General features: G+C 42.9%; 2 protein-coding genes and 1 non-coding gene across 9 annotated transcripts; 1 reads left to right on the plus strand and 2 right to left on the minus strand.

Annotated features, from left to right (window-relative positions):
• The first annotated feature begins 326 nt into the window (after positions 1-326).
• Positions 327-5597, plus strand: srrd (SRR1 domain containing). Of its 3 annotated transcripts, none has more exons than XM_064296332.1 (8): positions 327-421; positions 784-944; positions 1276-1316; positions 1710-1879; positions 2456-2554; positions 2650-2801; positions 4109-4154; positions 4882-5597. In XM_064296332.1, the coding sequence occupies exons 2-8, from the start codon at positions 802-804 to the stop codon at positions 5074-5076; spliced, it is 846 nt and encodes a 281-aa protein (XP_064152402.1). In that variant the 5' UTR covers positions 327-421; positions 784-801; the 3' UTR covers positions 5077-5597. The 3 variants fall into 3 exon arrangements, with proteins under 3 accessions (XP_064152402.1, XP_064152401.1, XP_064152403.1); XM_064296331.1 differs by having other exon boundaries at positions 409-520; XM_064296333.1 differs by having other exon boundaries at positions 419-520; positions 792-944.
• Positions 5598-5636: 39 nt separating this feature from the next.
• On the minus strand, positions 5637-25598 carry si:ch211-166a6.5 (clustered mitochondria protein homolog). 5 transcript variants are annotated; one of them, XM_064296324.1, is made up of 27 exons: positions 21876-22198; positions 21584-21628; positions 19708-19841; positions 19263-19434; positions 18796-18933; positions 18460-18620; positions 18223-18377; positions 17946-18068; positions 17201-17336; positions 16919-17011; positions 15717-16453; positions 15534-15607; positions 15293-15397; positions 15000-15100; positions 14759-14911; positions 14609-14671; positions 14251-14486; positions 14066-14150; positions 13808-13961; positions 13555-13694; positions 11433-11513; positions 10113-10238; positions 8477-8586; positions 7937-8030; positions 7588-7716; positions 7217-7290; positions 5637-6494 (listed from the first exon to the last, which is right to left on the minus strand). In XM_064296324.1, the coding sequence occupies exons 3-27, from the start codon at positions 19825-19827 to the stop codon at positions 5837-5839; spliced, it is 4218 nt and encodes a 1405-aa protein (XP_064152394.1). In that variant the 5' UTR covers positions 19828-19841; positions 21584-21628; positions 21876-22198; the 3' UTR covers positions 5637-5836. The 5 variants fall into 5 exon arrangements, with proteins under 5 accessions (XP_064152394.1, XP_064152396.1, XP_064152392.1 ...); XM_064296326.1 differs by having other exon boundaries at positions 19708-19868; XM_064296322.1 differs by lacking the exons at positions 21584-21628; positions 21876-22198 and adding an exon at positions 24719-25598.
• Positions 24181-24252, minus strand: trnaa-ugc (transfer RNA alanine (anticodon UGC)). The gene has a single exon. It is a non-coding gene; the product is annotated as a tRNA-Ala (tRNA).

Below are 25598 nucleotides of genomic sequence, written 5' to 3' on the forward strand. Positions count from 1 at the left end.
GATTGGCCAGATTTGGCATTTGCACAAAGAGGTTCATTAATTTCATTATGTTGAACGTATGAGCACTGAACCACCATGAACTGTTACCTCACAAGCAAGAAGATACTTGGTTTGAATCCCAAATGAGTCCTTTCTGTGAGGAGTTTACAGGTTCCCCTGTCAGTGTGGGTTTCCTCTGGGTACTCCGGTTTCCTTCCACAGTCCCCACAGGTTCCCCTGTCAGTGTGGGTTTCCTCTGGGTACTCCGGTTTCCTTCCACAGTCCAACGACATGCAGGTTAGGTTAATTGGAGAGTCTAAATTGCTCCCAGGTATGAGTGTGTGAGTGAATGCTGTGCGTGGCCTGCGATGGATGTATTCTTGCCTCTCACCCAATGCGTTGGTACTTTTATTCTGAAACTTTCTGACCTTCACCCCCTCGCGTAAGTCGTTATTGTCGTTAGCTTGACACTGCAGCGATAGATTCGCTTGCACTCACGTAACTTGTGCCCAGAATGTAAACAAATCAGGGGTTGTTCACGGTAAGAATAAATTTTACGTAATCTTAAGTATGCCGTTCACTTTTCCTAAACAAACCGCAAGGTACAGTGTGGGAAAATGTCTATGAATTAACGCCACGTGTTTTTACTTTCAAGCCGTCTTGGTATCATGGTTGTACAGTGATTCCGGCGTTAGCTAGCTAGGTAGATACCTAACATACATAATATTAGCCATAAGGTCTAGGTGATATTTAGCAAGTGCCGGAAATACGACATTACGTTTCATGCTAGTTTCAATTATGCAGGCTTGCAGTCGTTGTAACATGGCCGGGAGCGGCGGTGAGTGGCAGCAGGCGCGCCGTCGCAAGGGGGCAGCAAGGAGAGAGAAGCAGTGTCAAGCGGCTGACAGAGATTTTGGGAATGCAGAGGACAAGTCCCGAATCCAGAGGAGAATCACAGAGGCTATGTGAGAATCAGTTATTTATTCCACTGAATTACAGTATCGTTAGTTACTCCTCCCTAGGTCCAGCTAAGTTTTGACGAATAGGGAGTATAGTAAAACTGCTTAGCACACAAATGTTAAGCAGCGTGACAGTGTAAACAATACAGCCCACGTCCAGCTGGTTACACACTAATATTTTACGTTTCACATAGGACAGCTAATTTAAGTTAAAATATCTCTCTTATTGAGATTTGCTTGACATTTTCCTGAATGCGAGTAATAAGAAAAACATTGATGAAGAATGTTTTTGTGTTTGTCTAAATCAAATGTCTCAGATTTTGTTTCCCATTCTTAGAGCTGAGCTGAGGGGTGAAGAGTTCTGGCTGGAATGGAAGGGTAAACCAACACTTTTACCGAACAAACTAGAAACAGTTATGTCTGCATATGAAAATAGTGATGACTATGACAGTACTTTGATTTCCTTGGATTGCACTTTTCTGCAAGCACTGTCAAATGAACTGGGTCATAAACAGACCAACCTCTTTGACCATAATAGTATTTTCAGAAGACATTTCATAGAAAATAACCTTGATGTGGGGGCCATTAAAAACACGATGCACAAAATCATGAGAATGTGTTACTGAATGTAACAGAATATGTATGAATGTGTTAAAATTCATGTCCATTGACTTTGAAACTGATTATTAATTGATTAATTGATTATTGAAACTGACTGTATACATTCCTCTGACTCAAAATGCATGTGCATCTCATTGTTATTTTTTACAGAGCTGCTGTCAGGCTCTCTGGCCTCAGAGATCATGGGGACCTTGGAGAATGACTCTAGCCTCTACAGTGGTGAGCTTGACTGTGTGTGTTACGGACTGGGCAGCTTCTCTACCTGCATTTCGTCTCGATACCAGCTGGCCATGCTTATACTGCTGCTGGACACGCTGAGGGTAAGTGAACATACATTAAAGTGCTCTGTCCTCATGTTAAACAGTATGCTTATTGCCAATACAGTTTCTCTATCCTGGCCCACCAGTAGTAGAAGAAGCTCCCCACTACAATCAGGACTACCCATCTTCCTTGACAGACTGAAAATTAAACTGCACCTGCACTCACTTAAAATGCTGAAATCAGAACATTTGGCATGGCTTTACAAGCCGTACCTGAGCGAAATCTTGTACTGTATTCCGTAACCCATAGTATTCTTTATAATACTATGTTCTCTATTTCCCTTTTTCCCCTACTATGGCATCTGACTTTGTTATAAGATTATATGCTGACTAGTACTACAATTGGTTGTGATCCTGAGCACTGTTTGTTGCTTAAACATGTCTGTATATAACTTGTGTCTGTCTTAAATAACATAACTTATGTAAGTCACACTGTGTAAGACCATTGCTACATGCCTATATGTAAATGTAAGCCACCCTGTTACTCATAATCTTGATAGGGTGCTTCTGGTTAGTGTTCTCAATCAATCAATGCACCCAGAATAATGTGAGAGTTAATGTCGCCCTCTTTTGTAGATACCTCCAGTGCAGTGCAGTGTGTTTGATCCAGTCTTCTCCCCAGCGGAGCATGAGGTGCTGCAGGCTCTAGGCTTCACCGTGTTGACGGAAAACGAGGTAGGCAGCGTTTGTGATGCAGTACACGGGTACCTGGCGACAGCGGCTGTGCCACCCCCTGACAGCGTCCCGCTTTGTGTGTTCGACCGTGCCAGGAGGGCAAGAGGCCCGTGTCCAGACCCACGCTGTTTTACCTGATCCATTGTGGCAAGGCCCTGTACAATAACCTGCTGTGGAGGAACTGGAGCCCCCAGGCCCTGCCTTGGCTCACCATTGTGGGGAACAGCTTCCATGGCATCCAGGAGAGGTGAGGACCCTCTGCATGTGCTGTGTTCTTTACTTACGCTAAGCTCAAAGATGGACACCCTACGGTAGTAACATGCAGGTATGTTTTGTCGGGTCTTTCATATCTGGATCACCTTGAAATGTAAGATATCTACGGGTTTTGGTTTAGACAAGGCACTTTGAAAGTCAAGCAGAGAAGACAGAAGGGTAGGCGCTGGACATTGTGCATTTCTGAAATGACTATTGTTATCGTAAGCCAACAAGTTATAAATGTTATAAATATGTATAACATTTAAATAAAGCAACAATTTCTCTGCATAACTTTAAGTCAGCTTTGCATAACTCTTTTAAACATGGTTTAATGCATTTAGTAGGTTTCAGCTTTAATATGTACTTCTATATTAAGTAAATAGGGAGAAGGTATTTACTCAATACCTGACTTTGGTGTCACCCAGTGCGGTCGACCGGGGGGTGGGGGGTGGGGGGGGGGTGCTGGTGGGTGTGGGCGCGGGTGCGAGGAATTGCATGTTATGCATTCAAATGACAGCGCGCTTATCGTCACAGTAACACCGATAAATTAAATCAACCGGCAGTACACTGCATCAGAGAAACGAGCTGTTTCAACACGTCGGAGGCGAGCTGTAGGCTGGCCACCAAATCAGAAGTTAGAAACGGTACTGGTATTTTCTGGGCTATTTTTTTTATTTTATTTTATTTTTTCTTAACTTTTGATTGGGTGGGCAAGACGCACGTTTGGGTGGGCTGAGCCCACCCCTGCCCAAAGTCACCGCCGGCCATGTTTCCCATGCCTGTTCATATGTCCTATTCAAGTTCAGCTCACAATAAAACATCATAACATCGGTTGTATAATTGACTGTCAATGGCCAACAGCTGATCATACATTCTATTGGTTGATCAACCGCATTGGGCTGATTCCCATATTAAGCCCATTAATCTGTGCAGCTTTGGCTGAAGGGGTTACAGACTTGCAAATTCCACAAGTCTGTAGTTTAATTACAGCTTACTGAAGCAAAGTCCTAAAAATTGAAAAATGTATTGTCATAAAACATTAAAACACAGTGGCTTTGTGATTATAATTTTAAAAAGTTAGGTTGGGGTTTGAATTCAGTCTGAGGAAAGAGGTACCTAATTTGAGTGTAGAGTTCTGCCCTTATACCTTGTGCCCTTTCCGATGGGTATATCTGAATTCATGCCCCACAGATGTTGCTCCAATTTGAGTTGCTAAGTTAAGCTCTGGCTGTATTAGTAGCTAGGGTCATAACAGGCAGACCACGTGATTTAAAATGGTAATGTATGACTTCATTTCAGGATGGTGCAACGGGACCTTCAGAGAGACTACAGCTTCATTTCCGATGTATCCTTCATATAACTGAATTCAGCTCCAGTTGTGCCTCTCGCCTATATGCACCAGCATTGAAGACCTGATTTGAATTTTTATCATATTGTGAGTCAGAAATTTGTCTGAGTCATCTCTCACTTCAATTAACAATTCCTAGTAAACACTACAGCCAAGGGCATCATTTATTTGGGGGGGGGGGGGGAGTTACAACACCACCCAGTATTACAAAACAGGCAAAATACCTCCCCCCCCATACAATAATATAGCACAATGTAATTTCTTATAATAAAGATGGTGTGTGATTGGGATCAGTAGTCTGAAGTATTTTCCCTTTAGAATTCACCAGATCACAGGTGTTATTTTTTTTTAGTTCTTACATGCCCCAAGACCCCCCTAGAGGTTTGCAGTTTTCAGGGTCTATACATTTCAACCACCCAATATTCAAACTAAAGTTGAACTCTTGACTGAAGCAGTGTGGTGGGACTTTGTGTTACTGTTGGGATCTCTTGTGTATTTTAACAGGGCCACTGCATTCCGAACAAAATTAAATTGGTCCTGCACCACTGCTGCTAAGTAATATGAACTAAGACAGTTTCCTCATGTACTGTGAAAGACCAGTTCTATTTGAACAATGTGTAGTTTGTCCTTTGCCTGCGTTATTGGGCAATGTTAACTAGGTTGGTTCCAATCAAAGAAGGTTGATCTATTTGAGGAGTGCGTGATCCTTTAACAGTGTTGCCAGGTGATCTGTGCTTGTGAGGAGACGGCCCTCCCTTGCTCGCCACGCTTTCTGGACGTGTTCAACGATACTGTGTTACTACGGTTCCCACATGAGCGCCTGGCCAGCCTGCCCCCGCACACCTGGACACAGCCCTCTGAACCCGAGTACCTGCACTGTGAGGACCTAGAGATCATACAGAGGGACCAGGGCAGCTGAGAGGAGTGCGGGTGACGGGTGACGGGAGGGAAAGCAAGAAGAACCCAATGGGGTGAGAGGAGAACAGAGAACAGGACAATTACCCTTATCAGGCTGTTCGATGTTTTGTGAGCCAGGTTTTTTTAGCAGTATGAATGACAACCAAATACTATCGCCTGTCATGTTTCATACAGAAACTCTTGGCTCACTGTTTGTGGATGAGTCTGGGGGTGAAACAAGGTGGACAGAGGATTTAGAGAAGTCTTGTGTGTTTATGTTTATTATGTTAAAATATGTTTATTGTTGAAAATTGAATTTTGGTCATTCAGTTTTGTATCTAGCCTTAACTTTTTATTCTCTCTTGGAACTCAGTCACACCAAAGCAGTTATTCAGTTAAACTACTGAAGTATAATTTAGATTGTGGGTATAAAGTTCACTTTGCCTACTCTAGTATAATTCAGTGACTGACATCTCCATACACTGGTAAATCCACTTCATCTGAACACATAATTGCAAAAATAAACAGTGCATTTGGTGCATAGTTTGGTTTCTGTCAGTGAAAAAAAATGTCAGTGCCACATTTGGCAAAATCAGCGTCTTTATTGTGAAACTTTTTAAGTACAACACAGAAGCACCGCCCCTTCCCTCCACCGCCCAGTAATGTATTTAACTGAATTTCCAGCCCAACATAGACTTCTAGACATGCTGGCTGGCTGTTAAACAGCCCCTTCTTCCATCAGTCCTTGCCGGTAAAAATGATTCACCTCCTGAGCTCCTGAACTATCCAGTAACTTCAACATGACTGCCTCCCTCGCCATTGACCTCTGCTGATTCTGAGCCCTCATTGGTCAGCATCCTGTTCTCTTCATCAGTCGTTGATTTTCCTGACTGGTCATCCGTTGTCATTGCCTTTTGCTCCAAGACTTTCATTTTGGATCCCAATTCAACATTTTCTTCTATGTTTTCTCCTCCAGTGATCTCATCTTTTTGCAGCTGGTCTTTTGTCACTACTTCCTCATCTGTACCATTTGCTGCTGATTCTGTTTCACCATTTGTCACCAGGGAAGCGTCCGCTGGGTCTGTCCCACCTGATTGTGGTTCTTCATTGCTTACTTGATCCCCTTTCTCCTCTAGAACACTTTCAGATTTTGGCTCATGTTCACTGGCTTTGCTTTCTGCCTCTGTCTTCTCACTGGAATTCATTTCCTCTTGGTAGCATTCTGCCTTGGCTTTCTCTTCATTTTCAGCTGAGGCTTCAGAGACTTGGTCCTCCAGGCCTTCATTCAGCGCATCTTCCCCAGCAACCTCTACCCCATTGGCTGGGTTTTCCTCCCTGACTCCACCATTGACAGCCGCTGCTAGCTCTGATTTCTCATTGGCCGCGATAGCAGATGCTTTCATTTCTTTGAATTTCTCCTTCAGTACCTCAATCTTGTTGCTAAAAGAGAAACAATGTAGCAGTCACATTTTTTCATCATTTTGTCTTAATGCATTGCATTAATTTCATTTAAAAATAAATGTTTTGGGTACTAGCAAATCATACCGAACTGTAAAACTGAACTGTAAAATCGGAGTCACAAACCAACCAATGGGCCAACCGAACAGGGTATGACCTCGGAAGGAGCATTAGCAAATATGCCATTTCAACCTTGTAAGACAAGGGGCATGTTTTGCTATTGCTATTGCTTAAGAATACAATGTGGGGATGGCTGCAGTATTTCATGTTAAAAAAATACCAAAATTTAATCACACATTTTGCAGAAGAGGCCTGAAATAGTGCTACATATAGCCTATACAGAAAAAAGGCAATGGCTTAGAAGTTGGGGGGGGGGGGTATTTTCCTTTGCGAGCCTGGTTACGTCTTATTTAATTATTGATCATTAAATTAATCTGAGATTTGAATGATATATGACATATGATTTTAAAATATACCCATATGATTTTGTTGCTCTACAAATTGAGAGTAGCTTGTAAAAAAATAAAGCTTCAGTAACATAAGTAACATTTAATAAAGGATCAAAATTAAATTTATGTAATGAAATCACTTTGAAAGGTGCAGATATTTCAGAGTTCTGAATGATCCCCATTGCCCCTGAATCACAATTTGTTTCTTGGGGATTCCCTGTAACAGTCCACAATCAACCCAAATCTGACTCCTACCTGATAGTCGGTTTGAGGATACCATTAACCAAGGCAAGTTGTTCTAATGTGGTGTCCATTGATGGAGCTAAACTCTGTAATGAATAAACAAAAATTAGTTTTGCTGAACACACAAAAGGCTTTGACTAGCCTGGCCCTTTCTCCCAGCATGGCATCCAACTTGGCTGCGGGAATGAAATGATAGTTATCTAAAGAAAAGTGATCCTTCATATGATAATTTTGTACATTTGCAAACCAGAATTGTCACACATAAATTTGGCTCCCTCATTTAGAAATCAAACGTGGCATACATGCACATGCCATACAGATTTATTATAGCGCAGTATGCTCAGAGGTGGAATGATTAATGAAGGAACCCGATGTTCACTCACATCAGGGGTAGCTGCGTCTGCTGAGTGTGCCCCGCCCTGCCGCAGGGAGCGTTCCACCTGCACAGCCTGCTGGGTAATGGCCCCAAGGAATTCTGTGCTGCACCTGGTCTGCGGGTGATCTTCACCACACTATGGATAAGCATATGCAAACTCAGACAGGCTTCCTGACAAATGGAATTGAGTTATCTTGCTTAGCAATTTGGCTTCGACAGGACACAAACGTTTTATGAAAATAAACATTTTAAGGAAGCGTAACTTTCTCACACATTGTTCCTCTATAATACGTAAAAATTGAGTGTTTTGGCTGATTGGTGTACGTAAGGTTTGGCCCAACGCATGCAGTTCTAACCTGGCTTTGAAACACAGCCAGCGCCTCCCTCTCGTGGGTCATGGCTCCGCGGTAGTCGCCCACAGTGCACAGCCGCTGGGCCAGCAAGTGTTGACTGCAGAAGAGCAGAGAGGGAATTAGCAAGCTTCACGTTGGGTTGCTCCTGAAAAATTCACAAACTCAACCATGCAGTGGTCTTTATTCATCTATATCCAATGTTTGCATTAAACTGAACACACTAAACTTTCATTTGAGCAAAAATAAACTTAATCCTTGAAGGAACTCAAAACTCATTTCTAATTCGAGTTGAATGTTCTAAAGCAATGGCAACAAAAGTGGCACCCTTTGACAAGAAGCACAGCTTGAAGAAATTTGAACTTGCAGCCTGATTATCTGTTCTGGAGAACTTTTAGATAATGATATGAGTGTCAAGGAACATAAATTTAGAGTACTGTTCAGTATTTAGATGATTATGATATTCTGCCTTCACAAATACAAATACAATACAAATACACACTGTTACAGAATGGCCTGTGTCATGCCATGGATTAAAATGGTTACTTGAGCGCAGTCTGTAGGTTGTCACTGCCGTGGAAGAGGGTGTTGAGTTTCAGTGCACTCTGTAGGTACTTAACAGATTGCTCCCCCTGCAGAACCAAACCTAGAGAGCTCTGAGAGGAGAAAAAGGACAAATCCCTCAGTGCTGGCTGTGAACATTGAAGTGCAGATTCTCAGCTTTTATTTTAATACATTTTGGTTTAACAGTGTAGAACCAATAGCACTTTTTATATATAGCCTCCCCATTTCTGAGCAGCATAAAGTTTGGGACAAATGGCTTCACAGGTGTTTCTGATTAGTTGGTTGTGTTCAATTGCTTCTTTAATGCAAGTATAAGATAGCTTTCAGTATCTAGTTTTGATACTGCCACAATCTTTACTAGGCCCCACACATCTAAGCCTAACTCTTTCTTTGCCATTTTTCTTGAAACTTTACTGCCTATTTTACTTGCACTATAGGCTAAAGGTATTATGCTACCTGGGGTTTTAGAAAAAAAAAAATGAGACAGATAAGATTTCAGTGAACTTAACTACCCTTCCATCTCCCTCCCACCCCTCCACCCCCCATTTTGCAAAATGATTGGCTAGACCTCCAATAATATATATATATATATATATATATATATATATACACACACACACATATGGATTTGTATCTCCCCTGTATACTCGCTCTGACTAATGATTGTATTTTCTACTATCTATCCACCACTCAGAAGTGTTTATATTAAGCATCTTATGATGTCCATGTTTGGTACATATTAACCCTTCACTGCTGCTCATATAAATAATTTGGTGTGATAGACATATGATATCTACTGGTTACACTGAGTGGTCTAACTCTCTGTGCCTGGCAGACCTCGATGCAAGAATGCTGGAAAATTAATACAGTCCATACATTCCTTCATACACACACAGACACATACACACACACACACAGGCACAGGGACAGGGTCAGGATCTTTGAACGTTCACACATAAACACACCTATGCATATCATGAAATATTCAATTTGCTAATCACTGAACACCCACTTTACTAATACAACACACACGATTGCTAACTTTTGTTATTGTATTCCCTGAATTATATTTTGCAATTCTTTGGCAGTGCCCTTTTTCCCACCCCCCGCCCCCTTCATTCTTATCCATTGCTTATTAAAGAAGCCTTTGTTCTAAGGTTGTTTTTCTTCCCCACCCCTCAGACCTTGAACGGGATGGAGAGGGAGTAGAGGAGATAAAAGTGTGTGAGCTGGCCAGGGAAGACAGGGATTCTTACTCTGCCTAACAAGATAAAATGTCAACAAAGTACTTTGCACAACTGGCCAGGCAACCTGACATGTAACCAACCATTGCAATATTGACCATCTATCGTGTGCATCATAAGTAAGGATGCATGTATCTCAAATTCTGCCTGGATAGGAACACAAATTCCTCAGTTCAGGATTCATTCGGCCCTAAATGCATGTGTCCTTTATCATACAACATAAGTACCCTTGATTTGTTTCATTTATGCCACTCCCTTGGACACTTGCTGCCCTCAAACTCTTTATTTTTGGATGGACCTCAACACAGTTACATAGGAAAAGGTATATTTCCAGTATGTTATCGATGGAAAGTGTGACTTCTTGTGGGACTCACGTCCAGTGTGGCGGTGAAGGGGTGCTCTTCCCCGTGGACCAGGAGCATCAGCAGTTTGGCGCGGTACAGGCAGCGCTGTGCCAGGCCCAGCTCCCCACCGGCAAACATGTACACGGCCAGCACAGCCTAAGGAACAGAGCCAGGGTTATACCGAAATACCACGCGGATTCAAGGAAACCAGACAAAGACAAAGTCAAACTCTCAAGTTCTTGTATCTCCACTGCTGTGATCTTGGACCACGTGAGTATTCTTCCAAAATAAAATAAATAAAACCAGACAATAAACTACATGCTTTCTACAATCAGTTACAGCAGAGGGTCTGAAATAGAAATAGAAAAAGTTCTGGTGGCCATCTGTGTATGCTGGTTTTGCTATAGCCAATCACTTGATCAATGAAAGTTGTTGAAACGTCTTATTTTACTTTAAACATATTTTAACGCGACACACGTTTAACTCTGGCCTGGATTTAATAAACAGTTGTCCTTAACTTTGGCTTACAATTAAATACTAATCAACACTTTTTGTGAAAAGTGAGTGCAGAGTTTTGCAATATTCAGCAAGTACTAGAAGTAACTTGCCAAACTGAGTGTGGGAAGGTCCACACTGATGTCATTTGTCCGTTTATAATTTAATCATTCACAAAATTCTAAAATGTCTTTTTAAAATATAATTTCCCATATACCACATTACAGTTTATACACATGGCACATTTATTCTTAATGGCAAGCACAGCTATTTCTGACATGAGGCCTTAACTGGGTTAATTGTGCCTCAATAGATTAAAAGTAGCTATTTTGTAACAACAGCTTGTTACAATTCTGGAGTTGCATTTGGATTAACTAAAAACTAGTTAACATGGCGGGCCCACAGGACTGAGATAACCCTGAATTACAAAACTTAATCAAGCAAAAACAAATCATCCCAAGACTTGCACATTTTATTTGGACTATACAGTATTTGCAATTTAGTTGCATGTAGTGAAAGGTAAGGGAAATATCTCCTATAAAGCTAGCTGGCTTTTTATCCAGAAAGTCAATGTAGTATATTCAGTAACAATGTATATAATTTCAAATGGTTGATTTCAACTGATCACAGTAAGCCGACCTTTATGGACAACCAATGTAATAAGACAAGTTATCCTGTGTGGTAAACGACTCACTGAGTCAATCACAGTTTTCTTTGGAGGGCAATACATTTGTACCATTACTTCAGTATTGCCAATTCAATAGTATAAATAGTACACACAAGTATTGATTCAAGTAGTCTTCAATGCACTCCCTGTGTGGCTATTCTCTGCTTCCTCTCAACATTGTCACTCACGTATTCCTGGATGGTGTTGGGATGGTCGAACCCAAGCACTCTCTCACTGATTACCACCACTCTCAGCTGCACACTCCTTGCCTGAGGAAGGAAAAGAGTTGAGTTCTCCCATAGTGAAAAAAGGAGAACCACTGGGTCACAAATTATTAGTCAAATTACATTCCCACGGGTTCTAGGTAAAATTAAATATCAACTAAAATGTAATAATTCTGCTATAGACCCACACGCAATATTGATGTAATAATGGAACCATGTCATAATTCCTAGTTTGACCTGAGTACAAGATTATAAGAAGTTATCATTGTAAGACCTGAATTACTTATTGTTACTTTAAAATGTTTTTGTTATGATCACCCCCCCCCCCCACCCCCTTTACTCCCAAATTTGGAATGCACACTATTTTATGATTACACATTTCTGCAACCTTTATTATCAATTTAGGTGAATGCAGTCAGAGGAAAACACTTCAGCAGGTGGAGTGCTTGACAAACCAGTGGGGGTCGCTAGCATGCAATGAGACCATGTCATCCCAGCTGACTGAAACCCTCCCATCCCTGGTCAGTGCTGGAATTGTGTGTCGACCTGTGAGGCTGCTGGCCATTGTCATCACTGGCACAGTCCAGATTTTGTATCAGACTATGGTGGGCATCCAAGCAAAATAACAAAGTCGCAATTCAGCACCCTCTTATTGTTACTTTGGAGTGAAAATATGGGAGGCACGGGGGGTGAGTGGGTAGCACTGTTGCTTCACAGCGAGAAGGTTCTTGGCCTGGTTCCCGCTGTGTGAAGTTTGCATGTTGAATGGAGTTTCTGAGTCGTGTGTGTTTCCTCCCACAGTCCAAAGAAATGCAGAGTCTGCCCCAGGTATGAGTGTGTGAGTGAATCTTTAACTCCGATTCTTGCCTTAGACCTAGTTTGTTAGCCTGTGATTTTGTGTTAGACCATTTGCTTGTATCCGATTCAAATTCTTGCCAAGCCCCTCTGCCTCTTGTTTGCTGGTTGGATTTTCTATTTTGTTTGACCATTCGGTCATTCACAACTTCAACTCTTGTTTTTCCCTCTGCTCGCCGTATAGTGACTCGAGTTAGTAAGTGTGTTCCCAGCTGGACAACAAAATCTTCCATTGGGACACTACTTTGTTATTTTCCTTTGTTATTTTTCCTTTATTATTATTGAAGGTACTCTGGGTGGAGTTTTAAATCTCTGATGGGGTATGCTATTCAGGCTTTTGGTTCTCAGACTGCAGACTGATTGTCTTGAAGCTCAACATTCAAAGGCGCCCCATGCCCAGTAACTCTTCGAAGACTAGCCAGCTTTTAAGTAACGCTCGATATGCAGTAGGGACTGGAGTAACTTGTTCTTCTGCAGTACCATTTTCGTTACCCATTCGTCACTCATTTCCTTTATCCTACATCCTGTTACGGTCTGGCCCAAGACCAGGTCGTAACAATATGTAAGTGGCTGTCAACATTTTGGACTTTTTTTTGTAGCATTAAGAAAATAGAATTGCAACTGAATTCAAATGCTTGTGACCTCGCTGTGTTTGTCTGTTTCTGGTTTGCATTGTGACTGTGCAACTTGTCAGGCCAGTTCTGCCTGTAAGCAAGAAGCTATTGCTCTGTTTTATGTATATTTGGAATTCCACAAAGTACATCACACACCACCTTTAGGTGAAGGAGTAGTCCCATACCTTAAATAACTGCTTATAATATGACATACACTTGTGTGTATGTTGGCAATAAAAAATGTTAAGGAATGAATGACAACAATGCAACACGATAATGTTTGTTGCCCTTCAGTGAGAAGGAGAAGTAGGTGAAAATTTACATTCCCAGCTGTTGTATCACCACTAGATAGCTTGAAGGTAGTTACAAAACCACAAAAGGATTTCAAATAAGCTCTTATATGTTATTTTCGCTTACTGTGGTAAAGAAACATATTTAAAGTAATTGCTTTCATTTCTTATCATTTAAAAGAAAATATAAATTTCAACGATTCAGATGACTGTCTCAAGCTCCTTCTACAGTTATAAATTATATGGTTTTTTAGTCAGCTGTGGACGATTATTACTGAAGGAAGTTGTTTTAAATAAATGTTTGAACTGAGTCAGAGAGACACTCACCTCACCGCTGTGGCCCTGTAGGTAGGCTAGCCGGGCGAGAGAGCTGAGGCAGGAGCAGGCCTCCGGATGAAGATCATCACACACGCGGGTGTACATGTAGGCCGCCTCCTTCAGCTGCTCGTAGGCCTGTTGTAGGTTCCCTAGGGGAGAGTAACATGTCAGCCTCTCAGAAGACAACCCTGTCCTGCTCCAGTCTGTGCCGCGCCAGGAAGCAATGTTCCAAGGGCCAAATGCATCTTGTCCCACTACATACCCTTCTGCATGTTGGTCTGGGCAGAGCGGAATATCTTAGAGGCGTCGCTCATCCTCATCTCCACGTGCTTGACTACAGGCAAGATGTTAAGGATGTCATCTGGGCCAATGGGGGCTTTGCTGCGGTTGTCCAAAGTGTACTCCTTCAGGCGGAGCTTTAGACGCACAGCCAGGCAGAGAAGTGAGTCAGAGAATGTTTGAAATCACATCGGTAGTCAGTCAGGTTGCTACAGTCAATCACAAATTACAAAAGACTTACCTGTATCCCAGCCTTCAGACACAATTCTCGCAACAGGGACACCTTCTGCAGGCCGTACCGCTCCACCAGATGGTCGACACTTGTACTGCAAGAACATCGCAGTTATTGTATGCTTATAAATGCAGGAGTAATCCATCCAGCAATTTATCTGTAGAATTGAGGGGTATTGACCTGTTTACACTCACCCCAAACTGTCAGTGAGATTGTAGGTTTCTTTGGCATCCTGGTTCACCAGGCTCCATAGCTCAGATCCACTGAGGGCACTCCATGTCGTACTATCTGATGCCACACCCCCTCCCCGACCCCGCCTCCTGGACCTCTTTTTGGGCTCCTCCACCACAGAAGCAGAGCTAAAATGAGGTACCAGCAGGCAGCACAGGAAATGACTAACAGCTGCTGATAGACTGGAGACCTCCACACCCTAAAGATGAAGCCAAAAACAAAATATAGTCATACACACAAGCAGTAACCCTGCTATGCAGCATAAACAGATGCTCACACACACACACAAACACACACACACACAGAACAGATGGCTTTTACCTGCAGGTAGGTGTTCAAAATCCGTCGTGCAGAACGCATCACAATCTCTCCAAACACCAGTCTCTGTTTGAGGGAGAAAGATTGATTTTAAAGGCATGACTTTTGCAAATGCATTTTAACTTTAACAGAGTCACGAGTGGGGGGGCTTACCATTATGTGCTTGAGTCGTTCTTTTTGCTCTGACTGGCTGAGAACGTGAACCACCTGACCCAAATAACGAAGGTTGATCCCCCTCTGGTGAAGAGCATGCCTCAGTGTGGCACCATCCATCGGACATACGGTGAACTGCAAGCAGTCTTCCACCTGATGTACACACACAGTGGTTGTACAACATGACCATTAAGAAATAATGTGCAAGCTGCCTTGAGGAATGAACTGCTGAAACACTCACAAAGGCTGGGATTTGTTTGGTGACAACGAAGGCAGCGGCCTCCCGTAGGATTCTCTCGTGCAGCCGCGTGGCACTGCTGTCACTGCTGGGGTGTTGTACACCTAAACAACATGGGGCATGAGAGAGACAAGCGGTGGTGATGCCCGCAAGCAAACAATAAGATGAGTCTTATACACGGGAACACACTACCACTACACTAACACACCTGCATGCATGCTCTATCACAACGAGGAATCAAGGCCCAGGAAGTGTTCAGTGATAGTCATACCACTGCTGATGACGAGGACACATACCTTGGGAGAATATGTCTGGATTGAAGCGCATCTCGAAGATGATGTCGCTGACAGAGCCCACGTCTTTGCAGGCCCCTCTTACTGCGTCTGTCCCACGTGGATCTCCTGCCAGTGCCGCACACAAGACACACACACACACAAACACACACACACAGACAGTTACAGTAGATAGGCAGGTCATAAATAGGTCATTCACGCAATAGAACTTCAGCAAATTAAAACGTCTGCATCCCCTCCTCACCATCCTTCATGCACTCCTCTGCCCCTCCACTCTCCTCCATTCTTTCCTTCACTCGCTGAGAGAACTGGGACATCCTGGGAGGGGCAGAGAGAGGGAAAAGATCACCATTTCAAGAACAGACCTGACAAGCGGTAGGCAGGAAAGGCTGCAGGCTTTAGGTGTGCCGAACAGGCCCAGGCTCACTTGTGCTGGATGAAGGCCCGCAGAAGCTCAGAGCGCAGCCTGCACAGCCCATGGGGGAAGGGCCTGGGGAGGCCTGTGGAGGCAGAGTAAGAGGTGGGCCAGCCTTCCTCCCTCTCCTCGTCCTCTTGGCCCTCCTTCTCCACGACATGGAAGTTGGCGTCGGCCGGCTGTATGCGGAAGAGATCCAGCAGGTAGAAGCGACCGTCGGCTCCCAGCAGGCCCTGGACGTCCACGGAGCTGAAGAGCGGCACCTGGTGGCCGTTGGGGCCCAGCACAGCGTGCCTCTGGATGGCCAGGCTCTTGGCGGCCTGGGCCAGCAGCTCCAGCAGCTTGCGACGGTGTGGGCCCTCTTGCACTCCGGCCGCGTAGCCGTACAGGAGACCCCTGTAGGGGCCCAAACTATCCGGCCCCCGGTCGGTCCCTTCCAGTCCTGGAGCCAGCCCCTGGGCAGAGAGGCGGACCCCTCGGTAGTCCACCACGGCAGTGGGTAGGGTGTGCAGGTTCTGCAGCGGCCCCTCTAAATCACTGTAGGCCTGTACCCCCTTGAGCTCCAGCCGCTGGCCAGCCCTCTTGCCTCGCTCCCCGCCCTGGGTTCCTCCTCCGTCACCCCCACGACTGAAGAAGAGCCCCCCCCAGAGAAAGGCGGGGTCCTCTGTCACCCCATTGATTGGGGACACGCACCCGTCAATCACAGATTCGGCTCCTTGTGCGGCAGCCCACACAAAGGCACTGTTAACCTGAAAAGATTCACACACAGGTATGATTAATCATCTATCTGTCAGAGATTTACTATCGTGGGAATGTACATGATTAAGCTGTGAGGTTGTGTTTGCATACTCACATAATATTTACATGTATTCATTCAATATTCATCTGCTCTACATTTTTGACAAATTGTTGACAAATGAAGACTAGTTAGGTGCCATAGATTCAAGAATTAAGACTCAAAACTGTCTTCTAATTTACAAATACTTCGATAATAACATATAATGATAGTTGTTTTTATTTGAGCAGATGTGAGAAAATTCAATTGAGGAAATACAACCAGTACAATTTAAACCAATTAAAAAGCAATAGCATTCAGCACAATGCTCTATTCAGCAATACCACCTAAGAATACAACATGATACTGCAAAAATCCACCTAAACAGAGAGCATTTTTAAGGTCCTTTGCATAGGTCAGAGTTATTACTGGTGGGTACCTGCAGTAAGGCTCTGTCCCTCAGTAACCTCTCCTCTATAGTGCCCTGGGGAAGATCCCTGGCTGCCTGCAGTTCATCGTTCCAGTCAGGAGCCTACGAACAACCACACCATGAGACTGAGCACCGCCGGGCACAGCCCCACAACGGACGTGTCCAGACACACGCCGACACGAGAGCAACACGCAGAGGTGTGTAGCTGTGCAGAAGCACACGTATGACTCAGAACTCTCACTTCATATAAAGTATGCAATTGATGGGAGCACAAAAGCGCAAACAGCCCACCTGTGAGCCAACGTGCTCCTCCAGGCCCAGCCGGCTGTTGAAAGGGTTCCGGTGGGAGCGCACCACAGAGGAGGGACCGAGCCAGCTCAGGGTGCGGTAGGGCGTGGGCATAGACTCTAGCGGTGGTGGCCGGGCACTGATAGCCACAGTAAGAAAACATGTAAAACCAACATACACACTCAACCGCCCAGGTACAAACATTTCTCCAACAAATGTAACCCCGATAACATGATACACTAACCAGTAGCTTCGCATCGATCAAATTGGGTTTTCTGTGATATTGTTTGAAGCAAGAGGACCCCTTTTCGTATGCCACAAAATCTACTCTGTCCTTTCAGAATTGAGTCGATGCACATCATAAGTGGCATGAATAATAATAGAAAATAAATATTCAATGTCTAATTAACCATTCAATTTCTGTAAATCATGTATGCATGCCAATGAACTTTGATCACTACAGTTCTCAGGATCTCAAGGGGTAGGCGTGGACATAGGTCCACAAACAGGAGATACAAATGGTTCACATTTAAGACACAAATGAGAGACATTACATGAAACAGCCAACTGTTTAAACCGTCAAAAAAAAGTTAACGCGGATGCAGAAGGAACAAATTGCATTCTTAGGCAGTTCAAAAGCATATTTAATGATTTGCAATGTGAAGGTTAAATATTTTTAGTGTTCAAAGTTTTATATTTAATGTGCATGAACCTTTTGTTTGCTTTGGTATATTATAGTACTTTTTACCGGTTTCTGAGTGCAGTGAAACCCATTTTGAATCCTGGGCTGATCTGAGACAGTAGGTCTGTCAGACAGTGAGAGACTTGGTGGGTGGTGGCAGGGCGTGGGTCAAACACATCCACAGTGGACCTGAGAGAAAGAAATAATACAGTTCAGGTTCTGTTCAAAGGTATATGTGCTATTCAATGGCTGTCAGCTGCATCTGTATAGGCACACCATAATTGACTGATTGGCTTGTGAGTGGGTAAATGCAAACTTGTAAGAGACAAAACAAAATTTTAACCTGTTCAGATAGAATCCTCGTGGACTGGATGTGATGTCACAGTTGCGCCCCTCTAAGGTGCACACACTTATGTACAGGAAGTCACCTTGAAGCTTTCTGGGCCCAGGAGGTGGGTTCCAACAGCTGAGTGACAGGTCCAAGAGGAGGCTTGGGGCCTAGGGTATAGAGATCCATGAGCTTTATCATGTGCTTGTCCAGAACCATGCATTGTTTTCATAGGTTTTTTATGTTTCACACCTCACTGTGTGTGCCATTGGGCAGCAGGGGCAACAGGGGGTGCTCTTGGGAACCAGGAAGGATGAAGTCAGGTGGAGGGCCTTCCAAAGGTGTTTGATCTGGCTTTGTGTCACTGACTGAGCGCCTCGTCCCTCTCCCACTGGGAACACCTGAAGAGGATTCTGATGAAAGAAAATAGACTAAGAGTAAACTTCAGTTTAAACTCTTACTCAGAGTTCTTGAGTGCTCACACTGGGGTATTTCCATATTTTCAGCCACCACCATGCATTCGCCCATCTCACCACAGCACGTAAGAGCAATTGCCTTCAGAGATGCCCACTGAGCGCAATTTCCTACCTGAACTGTGAGTTGGACAGAGTGTGTCCAGCAGGCTGGGTGACAGGCCTTCTCTCAGGGCATCGTGGGGCCCTGAGGCCCTGAGGAGCTCCTGCAGTCGGGCCAGGTGGGCACGGGCTGTTCTTGGGTTGTAGGGCTCTGTGGGCGGGGAAGGGGGAGAGAATATTGCAAATCCATTCAGGAATAAGAAGAAACATTCTTCAAACTGCATGCTTATCCCTCAGCAAAAAATTGTGATTAAGAATAAAATCACCCATTCATTCAACTTCATAAAATATTTTATTGGCAAGTAATCCCCACTCATATCATCTATGAATATAATCTAAGAATCTGAGAATAAAAAACATATCATTACATTCACTCAATTAATATGCTCATGAAATGGTGAGCAGTTTCAGTTCACTGCAGGTCTATTATCATGTTCAAATTGTGTTGCAGTTGGTGAAAGATTAGGAAATTATTCTTACCCTCAACCAGCCTGAGTGTGGCCCCTGCTTTTAGGCCCTTGACAGTCTGCAATTCAGTGAGGGGGTCCAACATGATACCAGAGAATGACAGGGAGAGGGAAGTCCGAGGTACCACCTCCTCCCTTGCCAGCACAGCCAGAATGGTGTCCTGGACCAGCCAGAATCCATGTACCTGTACAGGCAGAGCAGTCCCACACAAAGCATACTCACTCACAATGGAACAGCACATGCTGCAGTGTTACAAATGAATGCTTGTACACTATGCAAAACAGGATCACATTCACATTATAACGGTAGTGTTCCCACACTCATAGAGAGAACTAAACTAATAAAGTTCCTCCAATGAATTGCATGAGCCATCTAACAAATCATAATTACGTTGAGCAATGACTGAATTTGAAAAAGCCTGACCATGATTAGATAATGCTAACTTCTAGTTCTTCACCTCTAGCTCAAAGGGCTCAATGCCTGCCCCTTGAATCTTCACAGGAAATGAAGTATCCTCCAACTGCCCCGCATCTTCCTTCGTTCCCATGGCTGTGTTTACGGCTTTTTTTCCATTCATCAGGGGTTGGACACCTGGTCATGGGAATTAATGACTTTGATCTAGTGATACAATGTATGAAAATAGATAAAAAGTATGGACAGATTTTTATTTTTTATTTTTTCAAAACGAGGTTTAAGGTGAACTTTCACATCACAACAAACATAAATTCCACATCAAAGTAAGCCACAGTTTGTGTGCCCATGAGCAAACAGTGTGTACAACAGGAATAAATAAACAGAGAAATACTGCATAGGGTGAATTAGCAGAGCAAAATAATTAGTAGCTGAACCAGTCAAATCCAGGAAGAACTAAAAGGATAATAAAAAATAGAGCTCAACAGGTTGACATAGAGCAATGAAAAGTCCTTAGGGTATCCAGCTGGTTATTTAACCACAGGGTGAGATGGGAGAGAATTATACAAATTCTGCAAGCTAACATTTACCACTGAAGAACCTCATTATTTTATTGCTCCAGTCCGCAACCCAAAATACCTTCTTTTTTAAGAACAGCCTGCATAAATGGCAGACAAGATCACTGTTAAAACATGCCACAGGTTGGACAAAAACCTGATGATTCACTTGAAAATGTACTCACAGAAAAAAAATTATATTTATATTTTATTTTTTGTTTTCACATTCAAGGAATTCAAGATTGTAAAGAAACATCCCAAAGTTTTCCTTACAATCAATGAGGGCTGTTATCAAGTAAGCAGCAAGGCCTGTTCTCTCCTGCAAATCCTGTCACCAGGATTAATCCCCAACAGCACAAGACCCGTCTTGAATCCGTGGGGAACCCGTTTGAACATGACACCTGGGGAATTTGCCTACTGGCAGCGATCTCACCCCAAGCACTGAAAGCAAACTCCACCCTGTTCTGGCAGAAGTACAGAGGTTCACAACGATTTAACCGCCAATTCCATCAGCTCCTGCCAGCCACCTGCCATGTCTCCAGTGCAAACCACCATTCCATTCAATGGGGTATTCACCAAGGAGAAGCATCCTCTCACCTGCTGTACTGACATACTGCATGAGTCACTCCTTTGACTGAATGAGTTTGGCAATTACACTTGCTCTGTCATATTCACACAGTGAACAAAGGAAAATGTGAGAATTTGCTCCCAGGAGCAAACGCATGTAGCCATTTAAGGGCCATTTAAGAGTTTGGTTGCACATGCAAAATATGCTTCAGTCAGGCTCTAAAATAACCTGTTTCAAATGAACCAATGACTCTTTCCAAAGCTGTAAGACTTGAATGCCATTTAAAGGGAGCTGAAAATTCTTCTAGACCAAATGCCTCAGGAACCAGACAGTCCCCTTGTGTTTTACAGAGTATGTTAAGGCCAATTCCACAAGCACTGAAGAAAAAAAAAAAAAAGAATTCCACAAATGCCTGTCTGGGTTTAGATCTGGTGACTGAGAAGCTATTTACAGTTTACAAATTTCTTTGTGGTTAGTTCATAGTATATCTTAAATCTAAACTTTCCCCTACCAGCCCCCTTTCTGTGATTTGACTGTTAATCCAATTATAAGGAAGATCAACAAGATGCTATTGATGTCTTGAACCTTATGGTTCTAGATGCATGCTTTAATGCCAAGCTGAGACACTATCATGAGAGCCTTGAATGCAATGAATGCAGATTATTTGATTATTTGGTATGTAGTTGTACAAAGTACAGAACAGGACAAGAACAGTGAAACGGGGAGAGGGAGCAAGAGAAGGAAGGCAGAGAAGAAGCACAATCATGCTCCTGGAGTTCTGAAAGCATTGTGCTTACCATGCTTTTTAACTTAGATGCAATGAGTTTAACTCTCGTCTTCACCTTTAAAATATAAAGATTGTCTTATTCTCCATTTAATTGTAATCGGTGTTATTTACTCTGCAAGGCTTTTTGAAAATCAATTGCAAAGAGGCTAGGCTAAGGTTAATTTGAAGCTAAATTCTGATTTTATGAAACCGACCAAATCCACTGTACTGTAGCCTTGAAAGAACTCAAAGTGCATGAATAAACTGATAGTAAAAGGCATTAAATGCCCCTCTTAAGTTCCGATAAAAAGGACACAACTTACCCCTGGCAGCAAGGTCCCCTCCTTCTCTTTTTGCTCTGTCCTTCATCACTCTCTGTCAGCTACTTTTGTTGTCTTTCCTCTTCTCTCTTTCTCTCTGTCTCTCTCTCACTGCTACAGTGTGTGTGTCCGTGATATTGACCGAAATGGCTTGGTTATTTGGCTCCTGGTGTTGCTGTCTTAGCTGTGACCCTGACTCTCTCCAAATATCTGCCTTGTTTTCTTGTGTGCCTCCACCACACCTTCTTCTTGCTCAATGTGTTCTGTCTCCTTCTGCCTGACTGCTTTACACAGCAGCTCTCTCGGCCACACCTGGGTTGTGGACTGGGCGTGGCGCACCAGCCTATTCTTGTACCCTCCCCTCGTACTGTTCAGTTTGTTTACTACCCTCCCCCGCTTCTCACTCTCAGCTCCGAGCAGGTAGGGTGTGGCTCAACACACAATGTTTCACTTTCCCTAATCCCAGCTTGATAGCAACTCCAGTGTTGAAATGTGGTAAACTTTGCTCTACTCTACTTAGGAGACATGACACATTCGGCAGTGCAATGAATCCATGTGCAACAGTTATAACTGCATAAAAGCAGGCATAAATGTCACAATTTACTGCCACTAACAGGGAAGAGTTGTACACACCGGAACAAGAATATCTGACATTTCTTTTGTTTAATCCTGTATTTACCAAACCACTATACATAGAATAAATTAGACTGAAGTTGTTATCTTTATGTTAAGCACAGTGTGCAAATATTTTCAACAAAAACATTTTTAAAGTGGCAACTAAACAAACCAGGTGTGAAGGGAATACATATACACATGCACTGGCACCAGGTCTGGGGACAATGGGGCACTGTCCCTCCCAATATTCCGGACAAATGTTCAGTGAAATAATATGTACTTAGGGTTAAACATAAGTTTGTAAAGATAAACAACTGAATCAATTCAAGTGCACTCATAAAACAGTTGTTTGCCTGTTAAGATAGGCATAGCTTTTCTATTAACTTCCAAGTTCTTGTTGCTGTTATAGGCTTTTACTATTGTTTACTGACTGTATGACCTGTTTCCTGACTGTATTCAAGACTGTTAAGGTTAGCTGCCATAGCTGTATTTATTGTTCAGCTGATTAAGGAAGGCAGAGGGCAGAGAAGGTATACACATAGCACACACACATTTCTACACCAAATGTTAATTGTGCTACATCAAATTTGTTACAAGACGCCCCTCAGTTTCAGCCATTTAGTGCAAGTTAATTCTATAAAACAATTATTACGTTCTACAGGTGACAGTTTTACCATAGATACACATTCTAAAGATTAGCTCCATGTTTAACACTGAAAAAATGTACACAATCTACAGTGTAAAACATTTACTCTCCTGCTGTAACCTGCAGACACCTTACTCTATTAGAGCTTGTACATTTTAGTTACAGCAACATTGACCTCTTGACCTCCTTTTATGGAGTGACTGAAATTAGAAAGTAAATTCCGGAAACGGCTGAAAAACCTTGGACATCCGAACAGGTGTGCAGACGCATTTGGAAATACACAGTGGGTAGTGCTCAGGGTTAGCATGCCGGTGGTGTAGTTTCCCATAACTTCAGGGATGTGTTTTGATAAGAAATCAATGAGAGATGAGAGTTAATACTTTTTATGGACCACAACCTAATGTAGGTGGGCCTCCAATTCTACTTCAAAACCAGAACACCTTACAGCAAACTGCTCCCAGAGGGTCATTGTATGCAAGCTTTTCACACCAACTACTGTTCTATGTCAGATCCTTCAAGAATAACCACATACTTAGCGTTGTTTCCAATAAAATGTTGATATGTACACATGACACCAGTTCCGGAACCAACCGGAAGAGGAAGGCAAGCGTTATTGCAGTGGGCAGCAGGTTTTGCAGTAACAGAGTAAAGGAGCTGAGGAGTGAAAAGTAATGGGAGGCACCCAGAATAGAGTGCACACTCGTACAATGAGTTCCACACCGTGCTGAATGCACACTGAACATATACAGATTAAATCATTACAAATTACACAATTACATAATAATTACATATTGGGTTTTACATTAACACTTCAATAAATTTTAGTTATACATTTAAAGATGCCAAACGGTTTGCAATGATCAGCCTTTAAATGACATGTTCAATCAAAATGATTACCAATGGTCTGAAACAAGTTTAGAGAAATCGTTCCTCCTATTCAGGGGAAATGCTTATGGTCTAATGTGCTTATGGTTTTATCGTCAACTGCTGAAATTTTAAATCAATATAACGCTCCCCCACAACTGGAGGGAAAAAAAAAAATTCCACTGGAGATGCCGGGGATTGAACCCGGGGCCTCATACATGCAAAGCATGCGCTCTACCACTGAGCTACATCCCCTTCCTGATTGCTTACGTGTTGAAATCATGTTTAATACTTCGATGTAGCAAAACACACGCTTCGCCAAATTTTTCTGCACAATAATCTCGCAAAATAATCATAAAAAAAACCCTGGAGCTGCTTTGGAATTACAACCATTGTAAACAGTCGGAGTCATTCGAAAACATACATTACAACTACAATGTTTTGTTTTACATCTCACAAATCAAACTATCCTTTAAAAGAATTCCCTTTAATAAGTATATTCTACGCTTCACTGACGGAAGTCGTTGGCTCGTGGATACTACACGTGGAATTTCACTACGAGTATAAGATAAATGAGTTACCAAGGAAAATGTGCCAATGTAGTTGAAAGGCCTGTATGTTAGACCTAGTGCAAAAATAAGCTGGCAGTACAGCAATAGCCTACACTAGAGTTGATCAGAAACCACATTTGCCTACTAGTACAAAATATTTATATACGTACATGGGATTATGAATCTGATCGTACGATCGAATATCCACTCCATATATTAGACCTAAATGAATGCGCTTAGCTCATCGCCTTTTCGTTTGGAATGCAGATGCGCAATAGGCAAATGAGGGCAACGGTCACAAAAGTGAGTTATTTACGAGTGATATTGCAAACGCGGCGATATTTCAAAACCAAATCCCTTGGGACAAAGTGAAGAAACGGATGAAAGGCTGCTTAAGTACAACATGTTCGTGGAAATGTCATAACTAGAAGCGTACCCGTGTTCTCCAACTTATAAAAGGGAAAATAATTGTCATGATAAATGGTAAAACATGGCTTCTACAATTCAAGGTACATCTTTCAGTGTGACTGTCCTCAAACTACCTGCTATAAATTAGTGGTCATGACCTAAACAACTGTCACATGAAAACCTTGTTTTTTCCCATAGTCTTATCTGATCTGAACATATAGGTATATAATTTAAAAAACAAATCTCAAATCAAATGTTCTGAGGGATCTTTTTGACGGCATATCAAGCAAAAACATTGCCACTTGCTGCAGAGATTCACCTCACAGCCTGGAAACCAATCCAGACACTCTAGTGCTTAGTCTGGTCAGTCCTACCAAGAAATATCAGAGACCTGTGTTGCACTGGGAGGGAGGGTCTTAGCTGTAGGATAGTCTGCCTGCTTCAGTTGCATAAAAGAAACACAGTCCTTCAGTGGCAATGGCTGCACAGGTCAGCTGGCGGGCTGCAAACATTAAAGCAGCAACAACTTCCAACAAAGGATGAGCAAATGGGTTTTTTTTCTCCCACATTTATGGGGGAAAAGACCAATCTGCAACGCAACAGGCTTACAAATGCAGTTGGACAGTCCAAACTGGGGAAATA

The sequence above is a fragment of the Anguilla rostrata genome, chromosome 10 (genome assembly GCF_018555375.3).
Source record: "Anguilla rostrata isolate EN2019 chromosome 10, ASM1855537v3, whole genome shotgun sequence".
NCBI lineage: Eukaryota > Metazoa > Chordata > Actinopteri > Anguilliformes > Anguillidae > Anguilla > Anguilla rostrata.